The sequence below is a fragment of the Hoplias malabaricus genome, chromosome 2, assembly GCF_029633855.1.
Source record: "Hoplias malabaricus isolate fHopMal1 chromosome 2, fHopMal1.hap1, whole genome shotgun sequence".
In the NCBI taxonomy this organism is placed as follows: Eukaryota; Metazoa; Chordata; class Actinopteri; order Characiformes; family Erythrinidae; genus Hoplias; species Hoplias malabaricus.
Genome location: NC_089801.1, coordinates 80379842 through 80403089, shown reverse-complemented (window position 1 = coordinate 80403089; position 23248 = coordinate 80379842). Strand labels below are relative to the sequence as shown.

Sequence of the window (23248 nt, the reverse complement as noted above, 5' to 3'; positions counted from 1 at the left end):
GGCTCGGTCTTAGACAGGAACCGGCTCTCATCTTTCACTTACAAGAGCCGGCTCTTTGAACCGGTTCGTTCGCGACCGACACATCACTACAACACAACTTTATCACCACAGTGTCCCACAGAGGGGTTATTACTAGAAGTAAATATACAGACATTAATCCAGTAAAGGTTTCTATACTGTGACCTCCCTGTTTAAGTTATGATCCTAATATAATTCTTTTAAAGGTTTTAAAATGGGAGGTTTGTGACAGTTTGGGGGCGGGGTCAGGGCAGTTTCTCGGTGAATGGCTGATGTCTCCTGGTTCTGTGACTGCCTCATACACTGTATATGTCCCTCCTACTGGGAGAAGCAGAGCTGCTGTTTTCCCCGGGACAGCATCATGGATAAACAGAGTCGAGATAAGTTCATATTCCACGGTCTACAGTGAGTTCAGATCATAGTAATTTGTGATAAACATGTGGAAATGATGTTCTTTTCTGTAGAAGGCTTCTCCCAGTAGGAGGGACATATACAGTGTATGAGGCAGTCACAGAACCAGGAGACATCAGCCAATAGCATTCACTGAGAGAAACTGCCCTGACCCCGCCCCCAAACTGTCACAAACACTCCCATTTCAAAACATTGAAAATGAAGAAGGTAAAAACCATTTGAGAATAAAAAACAGACAGTTTGAGAGTGAGCAGCGCAAATATTACATTATGTAAATTATAATCCAGTATTTTCCTTTATATTTTATACTAGAGCTTGGAAAAAAAATTGTTTTTTATGTTTAAAGTTATGTTGGTGAAGAGTAGAAAATGAAGAATAAAATCCCAGAACTCTGACCTGAGTGTCTCCAGTTTACAGAGTGAACTCTTCAGTGCAGCAGAGAGCTTCTCCACTCCTGAATCCTGCAGGTCATTGTTACTGAGGTCTAGTTCTTTCAGGGAGGAGTTCACCAGTAAAACTGAGCCCAGATCACAAACTGCCTCATTTCTCTAACGTCATTCAGAAAAGTGAGGTCAGAATCAGGTACAGTTTGTGACGGTGTGTGAATGTGGTACAGAACCTGAACGACTCACTAATCTTTACTGAACCTGTGTGAGTTCTGAATGTTCAGTTCTGAGTTGTGTGTGGTGTTTGATTTCAGTAAAACACTCCCCTGAGAAAAATCAGCTGATGATGTGTAGGTGCAGACATCAACATTTACAGTGCCCCCTCCAGGGTGTGTTCCTGCCTTGTGCCCAGTGATTTCATGTAGGTTCCAGACTCACCGTGACCCTAAACTGGATGAGCGCTTGCAGAGAATGAATGAATGAATGAACTTTATTTTAGCAAAAGTGAAAACAGAAGAAAACACATCTCAATGAGACCAGTCTCTCTCTCTCGTTGTCATGGTAATTGAAGCTATATAATAAAATAATTGTGGGAGTAGGACCACGCACAAACTCCACCTCTCAGCCGTATACATACCCTGCAAACTCACGTCATTTCTGTGTCAGAAAAATTTGCTCCCACCTCCACCCTGTCTCCACCCTTTTCTTGTGTGTGTGTGATTGCGTGTGTGTGTGTGGGAGGGGGGGGTTAGTTTCATACTCAGTCATAAGCCACCCTCAACTCCTCCCCAAAGACTTCTGAGTTCACCTCCCGTTTCAGTCCTTGTGGGCGTGGTCTGGATTAACAAACGTGTACTAAGTGCTACTTTGTGCATGTTTTGAGAATTTGATCAGACTGGAGATTAGACTGAACAGATAAACACCTCTGTCTGGGTCCATGTACCTTCTGTTCGTTCTTTTTTTTATTTTTAAATCAGATATTAAACAATGAAAAACAGATGGTTCTTTGATTTTCATTTCATTCTCCAAATCCATAAAATGTAAAAATGAATAATTATTTTTTTATTTTAAATCAAAACATAAATCCTCAAAGAATAAGAAACAGAAAAATGGTCAGTCTTTTAATTTTTCTCAAACCGTCGTCAAGGCAACTCAAGTCACATAAATAAAAAGTGCTCACTTTGATGTTTTTACACTTGCTCTTGTAAGGTCAATGTTGTCAGAGCTGTTAGTTTCAGAGCAGAACGGGTTTAGAACCACACTCTGAAACAATTGAACACACGGCAAGAAGGGGACTATATTCTACAGCCGTCTCTGAGACTATTCCTCATTGGTATGGAGGAGAAAAGGGTTTTCTCTGAGGTAATTCACTGGGGTCAAGCTATTTGCGTTTTGGAAATTGATGGTAAAGCCATCAGCGCTTCAAATCCGAATGCACGTTTAGACACAACATTGTTTTTTTATTACGGAGAAATGAAGTAATATATTGGACTAAAATTAACAAGTTACTATGATAATGTTTAATTTCAAATCACTTTAATGAGGCAAAACACACACTGCTTATCTTGTATATTTACGTAAATTTACGATTATTTATATGCATTTTAGCAAAATGATACAGTTGATAGCAAAGGGGTTCTTCTCTTTAATGACAGTGGAATTATTCTGGCATCAAACTCATCAAAGTATTAATTGGGTATTTTTATAATTGGTACAGTACAATTTCACCTGTATCTCTACATCAGTCTTACCATTATAAGTCAGAACATTATAAGTTATACTATATATAGTCAGAAATAAATATATATATATATACACACACACACAGTAATACCTTGATTTACGAGTTTAATTCATTCTTTGACCGAGCTCGAAAACTCAATTTGCTCGTAAATCAAATTAAAATTCCCCACTGAAATAAATTTAAATGACTCCGGTAAAGTTGGTTTCATATTCGCATATTCAGATTTCTTTCTTCAATAGCTCTCAAACGGTGCATGCAAATGACTTAAAACTTGCAAAGTATTGTTTTTGGGATCCAAGACAAGCAACTACAACTCAGTTTATGTCAGAAATGTTTGCCATTTAAAAAACACGAAATATATTGTTTTCTATGGGCTGCCGCCATCTCCGCGAGAGCTTAGGGACCGTTTACAATCTACACTACACAGTAAAAACGAAGGTGACGAACCTCACACATGATATATGCTACATCTCCTACCTTGATAAATTTAACCATTGCTGGCCCGTGGTGATAGATTTTTCATTACAAATTTCAATAGATTTTGAACCTTTAATGATATTGTTTCTAAACAAGTTGTATTTGATCAAGTGCCACCCACATGACGTACTACACCTGTTATTTTGGTCAATTTAACCCTTACTGGCCCGTGGTGATACATTTTTCATTACAAATTTCAATAGCTTTTGAACCTTTGATGATATTGTTTCTAAACAAGTTGTATTTGATCAAGTGCAACCCACATGACGTACTACACCTGTTATTTTGGTAAATTTAACCCTTACTGGCCCGTGGTGATACATTTTTCATTACAAATTTCAATAGATTTTGAACCTTTTATGATATTGTTTCAAAACAAACTGTATTTGATCAAGTGCCACCCACATGACATACTACACCTGTTATTTTGGTAAATTTAACCCTTACTGGCCCGTGGTGATACATTTTTCATTATAAATTTCAATAGCTTTTGAACCTTTGATGATATTGTTTCTAAACAAGTTGTATTTGATCAAGTGCAACCCACATGACGTACTACACCTGTTGTTTTGGTAAATTTAACCCTTACTGGCCCGTGGTGATACATTTTTCATTACAAATTTCAATAGCTTTTGAAGGTTTTATTATATTGTTTCAAAACAAGTTGTATTTGATCAAGTGCAACCCACATGACGTACTACACCTGTTATTTTGGCAAATTTAACCCTTACTGGCCCGTGGTGATACATTTTTCATTACAAATTTCAATAGCTTTTGAAGGTTTTATGATATTATTTCAAAACAAGTTGTATTTGATAAAGTGCAACCCACATGGCATACTACACCTGTTATTTTGGCAAATTTAACTATTTCTGGCCCGTGGTGATACATTTTTCATTACAAATTTCAATAGCTTTTGAACCTTTGATGATATTGTTTCAAAACTAATTGTATTTGATCAAGTGCCACCCACATGACATACTACACCTGTTATTTTGGCAAATTTAGCCATTACTGGCCCGTGGTGATGCATTTTTCATTATAAATTTCAATAGCTTTTGAAGGTTTTATGATATTGTTTCAAAACAAGCTGTATTTGATCAAGTGCCACCCACATGACGTACTACACCTGTTATTTTGGTCAATTTAACCCTTACTGGCCCGTGGTGATGCATTTTTCATTATTAATTTCAATAGCTTTTGAAGGTTTTATGATATTGTTTCAAAACAAGTTGTATTTGATCAAGTGCCACCCACATGACATACTACACCTGTTATTTTGGTAAATTTAACCATTGCTGGCCCGTGGTGATACATTTATCATTATAAATTTCAATAGCTTTTGAACCTTTTATGATATTGTTTCAAAACAAGTTGTATTTGATCAAGTGCAACCCACATGACATACTACACCTGTTATTTTGGTAAATTTAACCCTTACTGGCCCGTGGTGATACATTTTTCATTATTAATTTCAATAGCTTTTGAACCTTTGATGATATTGTTTCAAAACAAGTTGTATTTGATCAAGTGCAACCCACATGATGTACTACACCTGTTATTTTGGTAAATTTAACCCTTACTGGCCCGTGGTGATACATTTTTCATTAAAAAATTTCAATAGCTTTTGAAGGTTTTATGATATTGTTTCAAAACAAGTTGTATTTGATCAAGTACAACCCACATGACATACTACACCTGTTATTTTGGCAAATTTAACCCTTACTGGCCCGTGGTGATACATTTTTCATTGCAAATTTCAATAGCTTTTGAAGGTTTTATGATATTGTTTCAAAACAAGTTGTATTTGATAAAGTGCAACCCACATGGCATACTACACCTGTTATTTTGGCAAATTTAACTATTTCTGGCCCGTGGTGATACATTTTTCATTACAAATTTCAATAGCTTTTGAACCTTTGATGATATTGTTTCAAAACTAATTGTATTTGATCAAGTGCCACCCACATGACATACTACACCTCTTATTTTGGCAAATTTAACCATTACTGGCCCGTGGTGATGCATTTTTCATTACAAATTTCAATAGCTTTTGAACCTTTGATGATATTGTTTCAAAACAAGTTGCATTTGATCAAGTGCCACCCACATGACATACTACACCTCTTATTTTGGCAAATTTAACTATTTCTGGCCCGTGGTGATGGGTTTTTGAAAATTAATTTCAATAGCTTTTGAACCTTTGATGATATTGTTTCAAAACAAGTTGTATTTGATAAAGTGCAACCCACATGACATACTACACCTTTTATTTTGGTCAATTTAACCATTGCTGGCCCGTGGTGATGGGTTTTTTAAAATAAATTTCAATAGCTTTTTAACCTTTTATGATATTGTTTCTAAACAAGTTTTATTTGAACAAGTGCCACCCACATGACATACTACACCTCTTATTTTGGTCAATTTAACAATTAATGGCCCATGATGATGCATTTTTGAGAATAAATTTCAATAGCTTTTGAATGTTTAATGAAATTGCTCAGAAAGAACATGTAGCTGTTTGAATGAAGTAATGGTGGGGTAGGCAATAATTTGAGGAGCTTTTTTAACAGGTTTTAAAATATTTTTATTGACCAACTGTCAATATTTTGCAGAATGTAAGTATATACACACAAAACACCATCAATAGTTATAATCCAAAAAAATTACTTTCAATGTAAAAATTAAGTTGTCTGACTCATGAGAGACATAACTTTTGCCAGAGGTGTACATACAGTAGGTGTATGCAAAATGTTGGTGTATCAACAGGATACATTTAAAGAAAGCTGGAGCAGAAATTCCCAGAAACAGAGACTGTTTGTCTGTAAAGGGCCATTGTGGATCTAGGACATTGTCCAAGACAAGTAGCAACACATCTCATGTTATGCATTACATAAGGTAGTCTCTGTTTCTGGGAATGTCTGCTCCAGCTTTCTTTAAATGTATCCTGTGGAAATTTATAATGAAAAATGTATCACCACGGGCCAGCAAGGGTTAAATTTGCCAAAATAACAGGTGTAGTATGTCATGTGGGTGGCACTTGATCAAACACAACTTGTTTTGAAAAAATATCATCAAAGGTTCAAAAGCTATTGAAATTTGTAATGAAAAATGTATCACCACGGGCCAGCAAGGGTTAAATTTACCAAAATAACAGGTGTAGTATGTCATGTGGGTGGCACTTGTTCAAATAAAACTTGTTTAGAAACAATATCATCAAAGGTTCAAAAGCTATTGAAATTTATAATGAAATATTTATCACCATGGGCCAGCAATGGTTAAATTTACCAAAATAACAGGTGTAGTATGTCATGTGGGTGGCACTTGTTCAAATACAATTTGTTTTGAAACAATATCATAAAACCTTCAAAAGCTATTGAAATTAATAATGAAAAATGTATCACCACGGACCAGCAAGGGTTAAATTTACCAAAATAAGAGGTGTAGTATGTCATGTGGGTGGCACTTGATCAAATACAGTTTGTTTTGAAACAATATCATAAAAGGTTCAAAAGCTATTGAAATTTATAATGAAAAATGTATCACCACGGGTCAGTAAGGGTTAAATTTACCAAAATAACAGGTGTAGTATGTCATGTGGGTGGCACTTGATCAAATACAATTTGTTTAGAAACAATATCATCAAAGGTTCAAAAGCTATTGAAATTTGTAATGAAATATTTATCACCACGGGCCAGTAAGGGTTAAATTGACCAAAATAACAGGTGTAGTATGTCATGTGGGTGGCACTTGATCAAATACAATTTGTTTAGAAACAATATCATAAAAGGTTCAAAAGCTATTGAAATTTATAAGGAAAAATGTATCACCATGGGACAGCAATGGTTAAATTTACCAAAATAACAGGTGTAGTACGTCATGTGGGTGGCACTTGATCAAATACAACTTGTTTAGAAACAATATCATGAAAGGTTCAAAAGCTATTGAAATTTGTAATGAAATATTTATCACCACGGGCCAGTAAGGGTTAAATTGACCAAAATAACAGGTGTAGTATGTCATGTGGGTGGCACTTGATCAAATACAATTTGTTTAGAAACAATATCATCAAAGGTTCAAAAGCTATTGAAATTTGTAATGAAATATTTATCACCACGGGCCAGTAAGGGTTAAATTGACCAAAATAACAGGTGTAGTATGTCATGTGGGTGGCACTTGATCAAATACAATTTGTTTAGAAACCATATCATCAAAGGTTCAAAAGCTATTGAAATTTATAAGGAAAAATGTATCACCACGGGCCAGCAATGGTTAAAATTGCCAAAATAAGAGTTGTAGTATGTCATGTGGATGACACTTGATCAAATACAATTTGTTTAGAAACCATATTATCAAAGGTTCAAAAGCTATTGAAATTTATAATGAAAAATGTATCACCACGAGCCAGTAAGGGTTAAATTGACCAAAATAACAGGCGTAGTATGTCATGTGGATGGCACTTGATCAAATACAATTTGTTTAGAAACCATATCATCAAAGGTTCAAAAGCTATAGAAATTTATAATGATAAATGTATCACCACGGGCCAGTAATGGTTAAATTTATCAAGGTAAGAGATGTAGTATACATCACGTGTGAGGTTCGTCACCTTCGTTTTTACTGTGTAGTGTAGTTTGTAAACGGTCCCTTAGCTCTCGCGAAGATTGCGGCAGCCCATAGAAAACAATATATTTCGTGTTTTTTAAATGGCAAACATTTCTGACATAAACTGAATTGTAGTTGCTTGTCTTGGATCCCAAAAACAATACTTTGCAAGTTTTAAGTCATTTGCATGCACCGTTTGAGAGCTATTGAAGAAAGAAATCTGAATATGCGAATATGAAACCAACTTTACCGGAGTAAATAACTAACCTGTTTTCAACGCATTTCGGACGTCCACTGACATTGTCAATTGGTCCCGAAATAACTGACTTGTTTTCAACGCATTTCGGACGTCCACTGACGTTGTCAATTAGTCCCAAAATAACGGACTTGTTTTTAACGCATTTCGGACGTCCATTGACGTTATCAATTTGTCCCGAAATAACTTTTTTCAACGCATTTCGGACGTCCATTGACGTTATCAATTGGTCCCGAAATGACGGACTTGTTTTCAACGCATTTCGGACGTCCATTGACGTTGTCAATTGGTCCTGAAATAACTGACTTGTTTTCAATTAATTTTGGACGTCCACTGACGTTTAAAATATGTTATTGACAGACTGACTACTTTTAGACCTTTTTTGAACGTCCAGGAACGTTCCTTGTTTACTGGGTAGGTGGCACTGTTGTTTCCTCCAGTGTTTCAGGGCTGACCTGTTGCTCTCAGTGCTGCAATAAAACAACCCCCTGTAGGCGGGACTATGACTCCATTGGCTGCCGCAGTAAATGATAGACAGATAACTCTGGCTTCTGATTGGCTAAATAAAAGTGTTGACCAATGAGAAGCTCATATTCTGTTTAGGAGCCGTGGGGTACCCACCCTCCGGCTGAGGGTGTCTGTCTGAAACAAATCACCCATTTTAACAGTCCAATCGCAAAATTAGGGACGTTCCGCTGGATTTTTACGTTGTTTAATGTAGGGCACCTTCAAGTGTTCCCCAGTGATCCCCCGCTCCTAACTGTCTGTGATATGAAGCTGAATTCAGCAGCTCGGGCGGCATTTTGTTTGAACTTCCACATTAAATATTGCAAAAATGACTCTCTATTAAAGTTGTCCCCACACGTCCTAAAACAACAGTGCCACCTAGCGGTGGTTTGTTCACCTGCTGGCCACATTTGTGGATCAGGCTGCATTTGTATTTGTAGCGGGTGAAATGCAAAAGGAAAGTCTCAAAATCCAAAAACGCGCGAGAGGAAATGAACAATTGCACGTCACGGAAAACTCGCGAGTGACTCGATTCACAAACGCAGATTCAACAATTTACAAATACATTTTAAATTCAAGACTTCGACTTTACAAATATATACAATGTAAATTTAAACAAATGTATATATTTTCGCATAAAAGTATGATATATCTATGAAAACCAAACACATGTGTTTATGAATGTAACTGTATTTGTACAAACTGCAGACCGTGAGACACAGAGTGTGATGTATTCATTTGTGAACAGTGAAACATATCTGTGACTTGTGTTTAATTTGTGGATTAACATTTACGCATTTGTAAAGTATTTTGAGACTAATCTCTCTCCATACTGACCTGCCTCCGCAAAACAAACCGCTGTCAGAGGGACTGTGACTCTATTGGCTGCAGCACTGAAGGATGGACAGATAACTCTGGCTGCTGATTGGATAACGATGACGACCAATGAAATATTTGGATAAATACAGGTGATGACCAATGAAACTCGTGTTCTCTGTTTAGGAGCCGTGCAGAATCTGCCCCTCACTCCAGCTGAGGGAGAGTTGTGTGTTTCCGTCCCAAACATAAAAGTGTGACTTCAAAAAAAAAAAACAATAAATAATACAAACAAAAAAACAAAAACAAATAAACAACGTCCTGTATCGGTGTAAAAAGGAATGCATCTTTTATTGTCAGAATACAGGACAATTCCGTGGTTTACGGAACGGTTGGCAACACTACGTGTGCGTATTTTATAAGAAAAAAAAAGACATAAATAAATTAAAAAAAGGGGAGGGGGGGGTGCTAAAACAGATCTGGACGTTCATGCAGAAAGATAACCAAGTGAACTGAACTCTCACTGGACTGTCTAATGGCGGGTGGTGTAAGCTCGCTCGCTTGAAACTCAAATCTTGGCTCACATCATAAAGCAAAAAAAAAATGACAGAGTGACAGCTCGTATCTCAGAAAATTCATAAGTTGATTCACTCGCAAGTCAAGGTTTCACTGGGTAAATATTTATATGAAATTATACAATATACGTAAATAAATGAAAAAACAATGAGAAATAGCCACAGAGACGGCTGTAGAAGATAGTCCCCTTCTTGCCGTGTGTACAGTTGTTTCAGAATGTGGTTCTAAACCCGTCCTAGTGTTGCACCAGTCAAGACCAAACAATTTAGAGAGAAAAGGCTTGCTCCATGGTATAGTGACAGCACGCGTGCATTAAAACTGGCTGCTCGTAACCATGAACGTAAATGGAGACACACAAAACTAGAATGTTTCCGAATTGCATGGCAGCACAGCCTCACCGACTACAAACATGCCTCATCTAAAGCCAAATCACAGTACATCTCTTCCCTTATAGAAAACAACAAAGACAACCCTAGATTCCTTTTTAGCACTGTATCAAATCTAATTGGAAACAAAAAGGAAATCAACCCTATTGTCCCCTCTGATTTCTGTAGCAATGACTTTATGAGGTTTTTTAATGATAAAATTGATTGCATTCGCCTCAAAATCCAAAATCAGTCCAAAGTCACATCGGCTCTCGTAGATGAACCCCCCGCCAGCTCTGAGGTGCACTTAGACTACTTGAATTCTGTCAATGAAAATGACTTGCTTAGTTTAATTAGCTCATCTAAATCAACTTCATGCTTACTGGATCCTGTACCAACACAATTATTTAAACAAATTTTACCTAAAGTCATTAGACCATTGCTCACAATAATAAACTCATCCCTCAACATTGGATATGTACCAAAACCTCTGAAACTAGCGGTAATCAAACCAATTATTAAAAAACCCAATCTTGACCCTCTTGTACTCGCAAACTACAGGCCAATATCAAACCTCCCTTTTATTGCTAAGATTCTAGAAAAAGTCGTGTCACAGCAGTTGTGCTCTTATCTACAAAACAATGACATTCATGACATTTTTCAGTCTGGATTTAGACCAAATCACAGCACAGAAACGGCTCTAACAAGAGTAACTAATGACTTACTCCTTTCACATGATAAGGGCTATATCTCTATTCTGGTGCTGCTTGACCTTAGTGCAGCATTTGATACCATAGATCATGTGATTCTTCTTGATAGGCTGGAAAATCTGGTAGGAATAAAAGGATCTGCCCTCTCTTGGTTCAGATCTTATTTATCCGATCGTTATCAATTTGTTTTTCTGAATAATAAATCCTCTAATCATACTTTAGTTAAATATGGTGTTCCACAAGGATCAGTGCTTGGCCCTGTATTGTTCACACTCTACATTCTGCCACTGGGTAGACTAATCCGTAAGCATGGGATTCAATTCCACTGTTATGCTGATGACACACAGCTGTATATATCAGCCAAACCCAATGATGTTGCTTGTCTACGTAAAATAACAGAATGTCTAACTGAAATTAAAGACTGGATGATGCAAAATTTTCTCATGTTAAATTCTGATAAAACTGAAGTCTTGTTACTAGGTACAGATACTCAGATACATTCACTCAGAAATACTGTTATTAACCTTGATAATTCAACAGTAAAACACAATGCCATCATTAAAAACTTAGGGGTAGCCTTTGATTCGACTCTCACATTTGATACCCACATATCCAATACAGTCAAAACCGCCTTCTTCCACCTACGCAATATTGCCAAAATTCGGCATATTTTATCATTAAAAGATGCAGAGAAACTAGTGCATGCTTTTATAACTTCACGTCTAGACTACTGCAATGCGCTCCTGGCAGGGAGCTCGTGCAAAGCGTTACACAAGCTTCAGTTAGTTCAAAATGCAGCAGCCAGGATGCTCACTAGAGCTAGAAAATTCGAACATATCACCCCAGTTCTCTCGTCCCTACACTGGCTACCTGTAAAATTTCGCATTGACTATAAAATACTCCTCTTAGCTTATAAATCTCTAAATGGTTTAGGCCCGCAGTATCTTACTGAACTTCTCATACCTTATCGCCCGTCACGTACACTTCGTTCACAGGATGCCCATCTACTCTTTGTTCCTCGCATTAAGAAAAACACAGCAGGAGGAAGAGCCTTTTCTCACAAAGCTCCTCAACTCTGGAATAGCCTCCGGTTACTGTTCGGGGCTCAGACACACTCTCAATCTTTAAATCTAGATTAAAAACCTACCTTTTCAAACAAACTTTTGGTTAATCACTCACTTTCAGGTTACTCCTTCTCTATTGGTGTTCGGGCTGGTTTTCATATTATCACTGTTCTGTATTAACCCTGTCATATCACCATAGCTACAGCATTCTTAGTTAGCTTTGTAGTAACCGCCAACACGCTGTCTGTCGCTGGGTTCTCTTGCCTGACCAATGGAAGCTTTTTTCGCAGGACAAATTTCCCCGTTCTTTACCATGACCCTACTAACCTCTGTATTTTTATTTGTTCCCTTTGTCTGGCTTTCTTTCTCCTGTCTCTCTCTCATGCTTTGAGATGTCCTGCTGCTCTCCAGGTGTTGCCCTGATCCAGCCCGTGTCCTGTACAAGATCCTGGCCTTGTCTCATCTACACTATCATGCTTGGCCATGCTGTTTTATCTCAGATTAACTCTGCACCTAAATTTTAACTCACACAGAATCCCTGATCACCTCCTCCTTCATCAGACTCATACATCACTAATATCATCATCCTCATCATTTTCTTTTCTGCTTCTCCATCATCACTAATATACTACATTTATATTACTATAACCCCTTCATCGGTCATCATTTCACTTTTACTTCTGTTCTCTGTTGTTTCTCCGGTGTCGACCCGAGGAGGATGGGTTCCCCGTATGAGTCTTGGTTCCTTCCAAGGTTTCTTCCTCGTGTGCTGAGGGAGTTTTTCCTTGCCACTGTTGCCCCTGGCTTGCTCATAGGAGGCTTGGACCCGGATCTCTGTAAAGCTGCTTTGTGACGACTTTTTGTTGTGAAAAGCGCTATATAAATAAAATTTGATTGATTGATTGATTGATGACGGTGTTAAAATTCAGTTTGCACTGTCGGGCAGAGTCACTTAGACACAGTGAAGTACGGTGGAAAGTGGCTCTGAGGCGGAGGAATCTGCTCCAAAAAGGTGGACTGACTTCAGTCGTGTGGAGGTGGATTGTTGCAAAATATCAGATGAACAATAAACCGTGGTGTTATGTAAGAAATGAAAGAAGCCTGTAACAACAGAAGGAGGAAACACAACTAATCTGTTTCACCTCCTCGAGCAGAAGCACCAGGTGGAGGATGAGGAAAGTCCTTTAGAAGAGTTCAACAGCCAACGAGCTCTAACCAAAGCAGATAAACTACACTGACTCTGCACAGACACTATTCTGTGTTTTTTATTTATTTATTGTTTTATTATTTACCATAAAGCTGTAATGTTACTTTTTGTATACTTCCTTACGTTTGCTGTTTATATTCACACACTACACTTTCTGCTACGTTATTTATTTCATACAAAATCAGAATCTTGGAAAGTTACTGTTGTTTCAAAAAGCAAATTTTTACAGATTTTTTGTGGTTTCTTCTGAATGTTGTAATGTTACATTTGTAGTAAAATAAAACTTTTTAATAAATGAAAGCGTTTAAGATCATTAATATGTATTAAATAATCAGGGCTGGGCGATATATTGATATTTTAAAATATATCAAGATAGAACAGAGGCATGGACTGAGGCTATATCACTTATATCGATATTTAAAATTTTTAAAAGTCTACATATTGTACAGGGCCATACTGTGCTCTGCTCACAGCGCCGCTCCTGACTTCATCTTAATATTTCATATTGTATGTTACGTACCAGAGAGACACTGTTTGTTTTGTTTTCTCCCTCTATTTTCTTTCACTTCCTCTCTCTCTCTCTAGTTTATTACCTGTTCAGCCAATGGGGAGCTGTTGCCCAAGACTGCTGTCCTAATCCTCCTATAAGACGAGCTGTTCACCTGGACGAGGCAGGACCTCTTGGATATAAAGCCCACCAAGTGGAACAATGAGGGGGAGGAGCTTTTTACCTGTGATACTTGAATGCTGCTAACTTATGGTCTGAGGCTTGTTGCTGCTAGCTTATGTTTACAGATGTTGCTACTGGTTTGTTTGATGATCTTTGCTGCTAGCTCAAATTGAGATTGTTGTTTCTGTCACTAGTTTGAGTTTGAGGTTTAGTTGTCGTGCTGCTAACTTTACTTTAGCCTAGCTTCACTTTAGCCATTTTAAATCTGTGGATTGCTCTTCTCTTGTTAAATCTCTCTACCACCACTACTGGTGTGGACAGGCAAGTACAGGCACCTTTTCTTTTCTTTGGCACCATCCACAGTCCACCCAGTATTAGTAGGATGGTGATAGCATTTGAGATTTTTCATTGTCTTCTACTTCTCATATCACTGCTACAACTACATTTGCATTGTTGTATTCTTAAACCATTATCATACCACTACTGCTGCTTTAGTGTACCTTGTACTTCGCTTTAGATAAAAGCTGAAAAGAGCATTCTGTTATTCCCTCACTTCCACATTACACCACACATTCCATGTTACACCCATCCCTTGATACCTCTAGATACATCTTACAAAAGAGTGTGGGGCACAACACTGTATCCTCTAAAGAAAATGTTAAAGATGTATAAATTTAATGTTGGTGAAGCATAAAAAATCCAGTCTGAACTGACAGAACTGACCTGAGTGTCTCCAGTTTACAGTGTGAACTCTTTAGTGCCTCAGAGATCAGCTTCACTCCTGAATCCTGCAGCTCAGTGTGACTGAGGTCCAGCTCTTTCAGGGGTGAGTTTGGTGATTTCAGAACAGAGCAGAGACATTGATAGGAATTCAAGGACCGATTAAAGCGAGGCAATCTGTAAGGAGAAGTAAACACAGTGTAGAGTTAAAACAGAGAATGTGAAACTCACCCTCACAGGAATCAAGGATTATGACGTGTGGAAAACACTACTGTTATAAACTTGGTGTCTGTGTGTTATAAACGTTATTAAGAGACACAAACAATGAGCTCAATCTGAACATTCATTCATTTTCTGTAAGTGCTTCGTCCTGTTCAGGGTCACGTGGGTCTGAATCCTCCCCAGAATCACTGGCTGCAAGAGGAACACTCCCTGGACAGGGCCCCAGTGCATCACAGGTCTTCACTCACTCACCCATTTGACATTTATGAGGTCTTTTATGATTTAGGATTCACACTGACATTTATGATCACACTCAATGATGATTTTCTTAAATGTACGAGAAAAACAAAGCAAAAAACTTTATTCCAACTTATTGTAGAGAAGAACAAACTATAGACACCTGCTGCTGTGAAGAGCAGAGAAACTCAGCCACTGAACTGATTTAATCTGGAGAAATTCTTCAGGAAATACATCAATTCTTTACTAACATTTATATTTGTATTTGTAAAACCAGTTTATTCTCAAGTGAAATGTTTCAGAAAACAGCTCCATATTGTTTTGAAAGAAATGTATATCATTTAAAAAACACACTGTTTCTAAAGGTTTGTTTTTGTAAACAGTGGGAGAACATTTACACAACACCTCATTTATTTACTCTTTTCAGGCACTAAGTGAGCTCCTGTTATAATCTGTGACTGTTCTCCTGTGTTTATGTCCTTTGTCATGTTTTGATCACGAGTTCAGTTCTGTTTTTCTTGCCATGTGTCTTTTCCGCTCGTTTCCTAGCCACGCCCTGCACCTGTGAGTCCTGAGCGTTCACAGGTGTTTCCTATCGTGTTTTCCTTCATAAGCTCCTCTCTGTCCCTGGTTTGTCCTTCATTTTGTGTCTGTGTCATTTGTGCTCCCTTTGTTTATTTCTTGTCCCCGTTACTTGTTTAATAAATCTCCATCTCTGCATGTGCTTCAGTCCCTTCGTCTCGTTCCTGAACTGACAGCTCCATAAATCCAGATCAATGTGGAAGATCACAGTAAATAGTGTTGGAGAATGTGGTTTGATGAGACACATTCAATAAAATGCCCCATAAAATATGAAATAAGAATAAGAACATAGTGAACATGTGCTGTGTGAAAAATATAAAGTGAATCATGAAGCTGAAGCAGCAGAGCCACGCCGTCAGACCTCCACAATCTGATATTTCAAACACTTTCAAACATTTTGTCAGAAATTAAAAGATAAAAAGCTTGTCTTACCTGAGTATCTCCACTTTACTGTTTGAACTCTTCAGTCCGTCAGAGATCAGCTTCACTTCTGATTCCCGCAGCTCAGTGTTACTGAGGTCCAGCTCTTTCAGGGAGGAGTTTGGTGATTTCAGAGCAGAGAAGTGAACTTCACAGGAGTTCATGGTGAGTTTATACACATTCAGTCTGCAAAGCAAAGTAAATACAGCACAGTTCAAACAGAATGTGGATTTCAGGCTCAGACTCAGTTTAATGAGATTAATGAGTAAAATAATACTTTCCATTATTTCCATTATTCAGAGGGGCATTAATAACAGACTCAGTCTGAACATTTTTTCTGAATATTGTTCTGAATATTTTCAGCACTGTTTGTATTCTCTTCTCCACATGAACTTTCACCCCCAAAATTAAACTCTCTTTAAACTCCCTCTCACTTCAGGAGGCAGAAACGGGGGAAGAGAGAGTTACAGTCAGATGAAGACAGTGTTGAGGACTAGTCTCAATGGAAAATAACTACAGACTGCTCTAAATGTCACCAAAATAACCAGTGAATGAAGCAATAAATTCCTTTGTTAAATGTCAGTTACAGCTTCATCCTGATCAGGGTCACGGTGGGACCGGAGTCTTAATAAAAAATCACTCGGAGCAAGGCAGGAATATCACACTCTCTCTCTCTCACTCACACATATACACACACACACACTCACTCTCACACACACACTAGTGCACTAGGGGCAGACATCCTCAGAGCCTGGGGAGCAGTTGGGGGTTGGTGCCTTGCTCAGGGGCCCCTCAGCCGTGGACTGAAGGAAGACAGTGCTTTTCCTTCACTCCCCCCACCCCCAATTATTCCTGTGGGTCGTGGGGATTGAATCAGAGACCTTCCAGCTCCAAACCCTCTTCTCTGACCACTACACCACAGCTGTCCATTTATAACACCTGAAATATTAAAACTAAGACTTTACCTCAAAGATGAACCACCAAATGTTCCTAATAAACACACTGAGGTGACTGGTTTAAAACCTTGTAACGTAAACAATCTCAGAGCCATCCTCTGCACCATTCAATGGAAAACTATGGGAGCTTTGAATGTTGAATATCAGAAACATTTACATCACTTCTGTCCAAATCACAGACCAACCTTTATTAAATGTTCTGTGTAAAACTAGAGCAAATCTTACTGTTTCTACAAACCTTTTCTACTCAGGAACACACAGAAATCTCACCTGATTATCTCCAGTGTACAGTGTGAACTCCTCCATCCCTCAGAGACCAGCTTCACTCCTGAATCCTGCAGGTCAGTCTGACTGAGGTCCGGCTCTTTCAGGGGTGAATTTGGTGAGTTCAGAGCAGAGCAGAGACTTTCATAGGAATTCAGGGTGAATTTACAGTCTGTGAGTCTGCAAGGTAAAGTAAATACAGGAGAAAGTGAAGTTAAAATAGAGAATGTGAAATTCAGACTCATGTGAATCAGGAATTATGAGATTTTCATACATCAGTATTTCTCCAATATTAATTATTCAGGGCTGTGTACATTATGAGCTCAATCTGAACATTTGTTCTGAATGTTATTCTGAATATTTTAGTGCTATTTACACTCTATTTCCACATGGAATTTCACTCCAAACTAAACTTTGTGAGGGTAACTGCAGCCAACTGGAGCAGGAGAACACACACATTATCCACATGGACATTCAACTCACAATAACACAACTCTCACCTGAGTGTCTCCAGTTTACAGTGTGAACTCTTTAGTGCCTCAGAGATCAGCTTCACTCCTGAATCCTGCAGGTCAGTGTGACTGAGGTCCAGCTCTTTCAGGGGTGAGTTTGGTGATTTCAGAACAGAGCAGAGACTTTCATAGGAATTCAAGGACTGATTAATGTGAGTCAATCTGTAAGGAGAAATAAACACAGTGCTAAGATTTTTAGATTTATCATATTACACCTTCACTGATCATCCCTTATGATAACATCTTAATTCTGTTCAACAACTTCTTAGACACGGCCTCAAAACCAATTTGGAAATTTGTTTCATTCAGCATCAGCACTACAATATTTAAATAAATTCACTGAGACACAACACTCACGTGGCCTTTCTGCAGTTGCTCACAGCTGGGATCATTCTCCAATAACCCTGCTCAGTGGTGTTGTACTTCCTCAAGTCCAGTTCATCCAGCACCTCGTCTGAGTTCACGAGCATGTAGGCTAACGCTAAACACTCATCAGCAGACAGTCTCTCATTTGACTGATCCTTGGATTTGAGATACTCTTGGATTTTACTTGATAAAGATAAGTCATTCATTTCAGTGAGACAGAGGAACAGGTTGATAGATCTGTCAGAAGGAAGATCCTCTGATTGTATTATGCGTTTGATGTACTGAACTGTTCTCCTGATGCTCCAAGAGCTGCTCACTGTGTGTGTCAGTAGGTCCTGCAGGAGTTGTTGATTGGACTCCAGTGAGATGCCCAAAAGAAAACGGAGAAACAGATCCAGGTGTCCAGTCTTACTCTTTAAAGCTGTACGCACAGCTCCCTTCAGCAGCTCGTCTAGTGAAACCCTATAAGACTTCCTGGTTTTGAGCTTCAGAAACTTCAGTTCCTCTATGTTGTTGTTCACACAGCAGTGAAACACATAGAAAGCAGCCAGGAACTCCTGAAAGCTCAGATGCACAAAGCAGTAAACCTTCCTCTGGTAAAGCACAGACTCCTCCCTAAAGATCTCAGTGCAAATCCCAGAGTACACTGAGGCCTCAGTGACATCAATCCCACACTCTCTCAGGTCGTCTTCATAGAACATCACATTGCCCTTCATCAGCTGTTTGAAAGCCAGTTCAGACAGTTTCAGAAACATGTTCCTGTTGGATCTCAGGAGTTCCTGTAGAGTTCCTCTCTCATCTTTCTCCTCATACTTCTCCTTCCTCATGATTGTCTGAGTGCACAGGAAGTGTGAGTACATTGCAGTCAGAGTTTTAGGGATTTCTGTGGTACCTTGTTTCATGATTTGCTGAAGCACAGTTGCTGAGATCCAGCAGAAGACTGGAATGTGGCACATGATGTGGAGACTCCTCGTTGTCTTAATGTGGGAGATGACACTGTCGGCTTGGTGTTGGTCACTAATCCTCTTCCTGAAGTACTCCTCCTTCTGTGGATTATTGAATCCCTGAATTTCTGTCACACGGCTGATGTACTGAGAGGGGATCTGATTGGCTGCTGCTGGTCTGGAGGTTATCCAGATGTGAGCAGAGGGAAGCAGGTCGCCTTTGATGAGGTTTGTCATCAACACGTCCACTGAAGACACCTTGGTCACGTCTGACACTTTCTCACACTTTGAGAACTTCAGTGGAGTTCTGCTTTCATCGAGGCCGTCAAATATGAACACAGTTTTACACACGTCATATTCCTTTGTGTCCAGACCTTGTAGCTCAGGATGGAGGGCACACAGAAGTCCATGAAGACTGTGCTGTTTGTCTTTAATTAGGTTCAGCTCTCGGAATGGAAGCACAAACATGAACTCTATATCCTGATTGGCTTTTCCTTCAGCCCAGTCCAGAATGAACTTCTGCACAGAGACAGTTTTTCCAATGCCAGCAATGCCTTTAGTCAGAACGCTTCTGAGATTTTTGGCTTTTTTGTCTCTTTCATTTCCATCAAGCACAAAAATGTCATTGCAGCTAATTGATCTTATTTCATCTTGATGTTTCCTAGTTTTTTCAATCTGTAAAACCTCATGTTCCTCATTCACTCCTTCCCTCTCTCCCTCGATGATGTAGAGCTGAGTGTAAACCCTGTTCAGGAGGATTTTATTCTCTTGTGTTTTAAATCCCTCAAATAAGCTCTCGTACTTGTTCTTCAGGCTGATTTTGTTTCTCTCTGAGACACTGAGCAGGACGTCATCCACTGGTTTGTATTCATCCAGCTCCATGGACTCCTCCGTGTGTGGAAACTGAACAGAGCCTGTTTTAAACCTCCTTCTGCAGCAGGGACAGGTCAAGTCTCCTGAGTGGACAGACTGGTCCCTAAGGCTCCTGATGCACTGTCTACAAAATAAGTGTCCACAGGTGATAGAGACTGGATCTGTCTGAATCTGCTCACACACTCCACACCTGGAACCATCCTGGAGTAGCACATCCCTGAGAGAGAGAGAGAGAGAGAGAGAGAGAGAGAGAGAGAGAGAGAGAGAGAGAGAATGTAAGGGTGTAAATGGATGTCAGGTGAACGTCAGAATCATAAATGAAATCTAACTGCAACAAAAAAGAGGAAGTAATAGTTTCACTTTTAAACAGACTGATGGTAAATGTCTATTCAAAGTGACACTTTTCTAATGTCCAGTTCACTAGTACCATTTTCACACTCAAAACCCTGAACATGTATTTATTAATGTTATTAATTTCTATAATAAATATTTAATTAATAATGCAATGGGCAAATCTATAATCACGCACCATACAAATGTCTCATGGATAAACACACTCTGAAAATCTATAATTGGAAAATGTCACTGCTACAATGGAGGTGACCTGTATGTATCTGTTGTCCTCCCACCAGTGGGTATCTGGAGAATTAAATTTAATTCCTCATTCCTAATGCACATTTAGTTTTTTCAAAATACATTTCTTAGACAAAATATTAGATTTATACTGGTAAAATAAAAGCATATTTTATAGGTAAATTAACAATTCAGGATTTGAGCGGAATGTATCTATTAGAATCTTCTAAACATTCTAAACACTGTCAAGCATTTGATAAAACCATGAGATCAGGGACTGGGAATTAGTGGAAAAATTACAAAGTGATATTTGACATGTAAACATTGTATATGTAATTAACCAGTCATTCACATGAATGGTAATAAAAAACCTCTTATATATGATTAATACATAAATCCTATGCAAATGCGAAGTGACTAGGGCAGCAACTGCAAATAAGAAATGAGGTAGTTCTTCATTCATATGATTTAAATGGAAAACCAATCACAGTAAAATCTACGATGACTGAGCTGTCCCGTATGGAGAGATTAGTCTCAAAATACTTGGCAAATGCGTAAATGTTAATCCACAAATTAAACACAAGTCACAGATATGTTTCACTGTTCACAAATGAATACATCACACTCTGTGTCTCACAGTCTGCAGTTTGTACATTTTTTTTTTAAATAGGTATATCATAACTTTATGTGAAACTAAAATAAAGGTGCATCTCAATAAATTAGAATATCATCATAAAGTTTCATTTCAATTAATTACAAACAGCATGATATATTTCAAGCATTTATTTCTTTTAATGTTGATGATTATGGATAAAACAGTCCCTTAGTCTGGTTCAGGAGGCTACACAATCATGGGGAGTACTGACCTAACAGATGTCCAGAACGCAGTCACTGACACCCTCCTGCTGTATCCAAGCATATTAATGGAAAGTTGAGTGGAAGGAACAGGGATGCACAAGTAGCAGGGATAACCACAACCCTGAAAGGATTTTCAAGGAAAGGCCATTCAAAAATTTGGGGGACAGGAGTGGGCTGCTGCCTGAGTCAGTGCTTCAAGAGCCACCACACACAAACATATCCAGGACATGGGCCACAATTGTCACAGTCCTTGTGTCAAGCCACTCATGACCCTGTGACAAGGCCAGAAGTGTCTCACCTGGGCCAAGGAGAAAAATACTGGACTGTTGCTCAGTGTCAAAAGTCTTGTTTTCAGATGAAAGTAACTTCTGCATTTAATTTGGAAATTAAGGTGCCAGAGTCTGGAGGAAGACAGGAGAGGCACAGAATCCAGGTTTCTTCAGGTCCCGTGTAAAGTTTCCATAGTCAGTGACGGTTGGGGTGATGTCATCTGCTGGTGTTGGTCCACTGTGTTTTCTGAGGTCCAAGGTCAAAGCAGCTGTCTACCAGGAAATTTTAGAGCACTTCACACTTCCTGCTGCTGACTGACTTTATGAAGACGCTGATTTCATTTTCCACACAGTGCCAAAGATACCAGTACATGGTTTAAGGGCCATGGTTTCCCTGTTCTTAATTGGCCAGCAAACTCACCTGACCTTAACCCTACTGAAAATCTATGGGGTATTGTGAAGAGGAAGATGCAATAGGCCAGACCCAACAATTCAGAAAGCTGAAGACCACTATCAGAGCAACCTGGGCTCTCATATAACACCTGAGCAGTGTCACAGACTGATCAATGCCGCATTTCTGCAGTAATTCAGGCAAAAGGAGCACCAACTAAGTATTGAGTGCGGTACATGCTCATACTTTTCAGTCGCCCAGCGTTTCTAAAAATCCTTTTTTTGTATTGGTTTCAAGTAATATTCTAATTTTCTGAGATACTGAATTTGGGGTTTTCATTAGTTGTCACTTATAATCATCAAATTAAAAGAAATAAACACTTGAGATATATCAGTCTGTGCGTAATGAATGACAATATACAAGTTTCACTTTTTGAATGGAATTACTGAAATAAATCTACTTTTTCATGATATTCTAATTTTATGACCAGCACCTGTATTTGTGACTTGTGTTTAATTTGTGGATTAACATTTACGCATTTGTAAAGTATTTTGAGACTAATCTCTCTCCATAAAACAGTGTCTATATTTATCAATCAGACCTTCATTAATAAAAACAAACATGAGTGGTAAATAAACCCTCTTAACTGCAATTTAAACATACACTATCTATCTATGCAATTCACATGGACTAATTTTACACACTATCTGAGATAACCACTGTTACATGCCAGAAAGGCTGTCTGGTTTTTTTTCTCTCCACACCCCTTTTTCCTTGCTGTCTTAATCCTGTCCTATTACAGGTGATCAACAGCAACCCCTGTATCTGACCAATGAAAGGAGCTGTTTCTGGAGTGAAGGCGGGTCTTCTTGTTTAATTTGGCCCATGCTGGAAGAAAGGAGAGAGCTGGGGAGAAGAGGCCATGGTGTTTTTGTTTGTGGCTAACTTGCTTGTTTGTGGCTAACTTGCTTGTTTGTGGCTAAGCTACTTGTTTTTCCTTGTGGAGTTAAAGTTGTTATGTAAGCAAATGTGACTATGTGCTAACCTTCAGTTGTTCACTATCTCAGTGTGGACAGGCTAGTAAAACACCCAACAGTACTGATGGTAAACTGTTGTATACACTAGGTAAGGGGCGAGTGCCACTCATGTATTTTTTCTTCTTCTTAGGGAAGTTAGTAGGATAGGCAGGCAAGTTGTTTTGTTCTTTTCTTTGGCACTTCATTTTGAAGCAGTGGCCCACCACTGCAAA

At 38.6% G+C, this 23248-nt stretch overlaps 1 protein-coding gene across 1 annotated transcript in view; it reads right to left on the bottom strand.

Annotated features, from left to right (window-relative positions):
- LOC136678427 (NLR family CARD domain-containing protein 3-like) overlaps window positions 1-23248 on the bottom strand; it is a 38425-nt gene that overhangs the window by 5910 nt on the left and 9267 nt on the right. Inside the window, exons 5-7 of the mRNA XM_066656483.1 lie at window positions 19711-20125; window positions 18083-19626; window positions 17714-17887 (exon numbers count right to left, since the gene is read on the bottom strand). Of these exons, the coding sequence (XP_066512580.1) occupies window positions 17714-17887; window positions 18083-19626; window positions 19711-20125 (2133 nt within the window). The remainder of the gene's footprint in view (window positions 1-17713; window positions 17888-18082; window positions 19627-19710; window positions 20126-23248) is intronic.